Here is a 3,764-nt window from a genome sequence, read left to right on the forward strand (position 1 = left end):
GCAAGGCACACAATTCCCCAGATTGTACCAATTTGTGACGGTACATTACTAAATCTGCTTGTGCTAATTAACCTATTCTTATTGGATAGGCAAGGTTGTTGTTGTTCCGAGCGACCACTGTATTATAAGGATCTGGCACTACACTGGATACGCAATATTCTGTCTCATTTCTGTTGTTACTGAAGGACCAAGCTCCAAAAAAAAAAAAAAAAACCCTACTTTTGCGTTGTTGATACAAACTCTCGTTCCAGTATGGGATCTGCAGCTCGCCTGCGCCGTCAAATTGTACCACAGGTGAACTACTGTCGTCGTTGTTTCCTGTCCAGCATCAACAAGTTCAGGTGCTGTAGACGTATTCCCTTTAATTACAAGTTGAATTGAGCGAATCACGAAACATACCTTGCCTTAACCATGTACAAAACTGTGAACCCGAGAGCAAGGAAAAGGCACAAACCACCAATAGTCAGATACGCAATACCAATGAAGTTATTTCTTCCTCCAATCCAAGATGCAGTAGAAAAGACCACCGCTTTTGATCCTCCAAAGCTATATGTGTTGTAGTTATTCTGTATAACCACTGTTATATTATCCTCTGCCATGATCTCTTTTTCAATCCTGCCATATAGCTTTCTGAAAGTTGGGAAGGCAGCGGTTCTCATCCAAACAATGAGATCTTCTTGCTCACTTAACTGAAAATCGTGATAAGAATAAAGAATTAATAGGATAGATATCATTCTTGGAATTGTGACAAGAATAAAAATTGTGACAAGAAAGAGGCAAAATCCACGTACTGGTATGCTCTCGTTTAGCTTAGCACCACCTATGAGACGCCCCTTCTGGAAATTACTAGGATAGATATCATTGCCGAATTTATGCTTTTTGTCACTCTTCCAAGCTATATCCTTCTTATTCACTTCAATAGTCTTCCCATTGACCTTAACTGTAAATGTGTCGTTGAACAGACTCCAAGCAGCAAGTCCACATGGAACAATTGGAGCACCACCAGCGGCATGCCCTTCAGGTTCACATTCTTTTCCCAAGTGAACATTCTTATACCGCAGTTGCTTGTCATTTCGACTTCGCACGTATCTAGGAAAAGGGGGCAGCAATTGGTCTGAGTATGTTAACACAATTTGTTCTAAAAGGACACTATCAACATCAGTACAACGGAATGTAGTAGAAATAAATGAATGCATGTGTGTCTTATTAATATATACCTTCGATGGTTTTGATAGAAGTTACCAATCTGGTAATACACAAGGATTGGACTCTTCATGTATTTAGGCACCTAAAAGGCATAAAAAACCAGTTGATTCAGTAAGAAATCAAGATATTAAAACACTGCATCTTAACATCACAAGCAATAAGGGCAACCATCGCAAGTAATAAACATGTAGAAACTGAGAGCATTTTCATTGCAAACTCACCTGCAGTGTGACGTTGCACGTTTTGTCAATCTTGGAGTTCTGAATGAAGGCGATCTTATCATCCACGGGCACACAGCTTACATCATATCTCTCCACCAGTTCGACAACCTGCATCACAGCGAAGGTACGGAATCAGTAAAGGCACGGTAAAGAATACATGGAAAACTAATATGATCAAAGCCGTTTTCATCTAACCTGTAGCGAGGCGAACAGAGCCGCAAGCCCAATCGGAATGAATAGGACGGCCATGAGCGAGAAGATCGTAACAACCTGTTCATGTCCAAATATCAGCACATATCCACATGTCACTAGTGACTAGTGACAAAAGAGCTCGTAATTAAGTTTCATGTGTAATAGCGAAAATGTATATCTGAAGGTCAAACAAATTGGTGGCTGGGATAAAGTTACAAGTTTAGGTGTCAGTAGCGGCTTGCATGCTGGAAGCTCCTGCTGGGAAAACTTGGAATCTGAGGGCAAAACGAGCGTCAATTTCTTGAAATACTGCTTTAGCTGAAAAGATGAAAGATAAGGTGGTAGGGGAGTAAAAATTACATTTGGGCTTATTGGATTTCCTTGAGCCGCCATCCCGTTCCGAAGGATCCATCGATCTGCTCCAGCAACCAAACTGGAGGCAAAAAAAATAAAAATATATATTAATAAACTGTTCCGAGAATAAACAAACGTAATTGGAATCGGGGAACAACGGGAGAATAAACAACCAAGATGAAAAGCGCAGAACAGTCACTAGTCACTGTCAGTCAACTGAGATGAACTCATGAGTTGATCGGGACCCACTTGACGCTACGCAAATGCTAGAAAAAGACCCGGCCTTTCCTTGCGCGCGTGAGGGTCAGAGCTTACCGAGGTGGAGCCGAGGAGAAGGTGGTGGATCGCTGGTGGCCCGGTGCAACGGGGGAAGGGGAGGTGGAGGAGGAGAGGAGGCGGCCGGCGGATCGCTGGTGGCCCGGTGGGAGTTGAAGGTCTAGAGGAGAGAGGCGATTTTGGGCAAGCGGTTTTAGGTGGAGTGAACTCCTCTGGGCTGTAGCGCACACCGCACGAGGAAGGGGGTTCTCGTGTCCTCGCCTCGTGTCCTTCTCCACCTCGTGTCCGCGTGTCGGATAGCCACAGCGCCGTCACTCCTCGCCTCGTCTCCTCCCCCTCGTTTGCGCCTTTCAGTACAAGTTTTCATTCCAGTTACTCCTTCCGTTCACAAATAAGTGTATAAATGGATTTATTAAGATAAATTATGAAGTGGAGTGAAGTAGTCCATAAATAAATGTTTCTAATCTAGTATTAAAATTTAGATGTATATAGACACTATTCAATATATACACATTTAAACTTAGATAAATCTAAAGATTTATTTATGGATGGAGTGAGTACTACATTTCAACTCACTCCAACCCAAATTAATGTATTAAATTTATCGATATATTTATTGGCTAGATACATCTATATCTAAACAAATTTAAGCCAATTAATATGAATTGAAGAAGTAGTAAATATTTATTTTTAGAACACCACCACACATGCTCGATCACACAATGATAGCATAACAGTTAAGAACATCTTCAGTCGTGTCCTCCCAATCATATCCGGATTGAGTGTTTGGGCACGCCACCGCTAGTTGCCTTTTTTGGACGCATTTGTTTTCAATCATGTTCCCCAACCATAAATTTTAAAAAAATAGTCGAATTCATTTAAAATTGCTATATATTACAAGAATTTGAATGAAGTTTGATTAAATTTAAACATAAAAATAAACTAACGACGGAGGCCGGAGCGATCGTAGTACTAGAAGAAGTTGCAGTCGTCGTCGTCGTCGTCCACAATGCACTGCTTGTTGCAAGGCTCGACGGGCTCCTTTTACCACGTCGTTGGGACCAACTTCATCGCCGTTGTGCGTGAGGTCAACGAGCGGCATGCCGCTCACGCGGATGGACATGGCGATCATGTCCTAGATGTTCCCCTCTTAGGCTTTGTGGTCATTTTGCGACGACATGTACATGGCGTTGTATCCCGGCTTGTCATCGGGGTCATCACTGCTTGCGATGAGACGCTGCTGGCGGAGGAGCGTCACCACCTTCGTGGCTTTCTCGGCCTCCTCCTCGTCCTCCTCCTTCGCCACTTCCGGCATCGGGTGGATAAGGCTAGCGCTACCATGGGCTGCCATGTTGCTGCAGCACCAGCTCGCAGATCGTTATGCCACCGTCCTTGTTAAAACATCTGTGTCGGGGCGCTAGAGTTCTGTAATGTCCCAGGTTTAGAGATGATCGAGGGGTAGATTTTAGAAAGGGATGTGCATTGCATCGTAAATTCTGGGGAAATTTCGCGCTT

At 43.3% G+C, this 3,764-nt stretch overlaps 1 protein-coding gene across 1 annotated transcript; it reads right to left on the minus strand.

Moving 5' to 3' along the window:
* Nucleotides 1-386: 386 nt before the first annotated feature.
* On the minus strand, nucleotides 387-3,372 carry LOC124694471 (putative ALA-interacting subunit 4). Its single transcript, XM_047227455.1, has 8 exons — nucleotides 3,298-3,372; nucleotides 1,980-2,052; nucleotides 1,836-1,894; nucleotides 1,623-1,697; nucleotides 1,428-1,535; nucleotides 1,218-1,288; nucleotides 792-1,089; nucleotides 387-689 (listed from the first exon to the last, which is right to left on the minus strand). The coding sequence occupies exons 1-8, from the start codon at nucleotides 3,370-3,372 to the stop codon at nucleotides 387-389; spliced, it is 1,062 nt and encodes a 353-aa protein (XP_047083411.1).
* Nucleotides 3,373-3,764: the final 392 nt, after the last annotated feature.

This window comes from Lolium rigidum, chromosome 3 (genome assembly GCF_022539505.1).
Source record: "Lolium rigidum isolate FL_2022 chromosome 3, APGP_CSIRO_Lrig_0.1, whole genome shotgun sequence".
Taxonomy (NCBI): Eukaryota; Viridiplantae; Streptophyta; class Magnoliopsida; order Poales; family Poaceae; genus Lolium; species Lolium rigidum.

Excerpts from the sequence above, each read along its gene's own strand:
- LOC124694471 (XM_047227455.1), bottom strand. The coding sequence starts at position 3,372 with ATGTCCATCCGCGTGAGCGGCATGCCGCTCGTTGACCTCACGCACAAC. Across the intron at positions 2,053-3,297 it reads AAGTTGGTCCCAACGACGTG|TTTGGTTGCTGGAGCAGATC; the intron begins GTAAAAGGAGCC and ends TTTTGCCTCCAG. Across the intron at positions 1,536-1,622 it reads CTCTGTTCGCCTCGCTACAG|GTTGTCGAACTGGTGGAGAG; the intron begins GTTAGATGAAAA and ends GCTGTGATGCAG.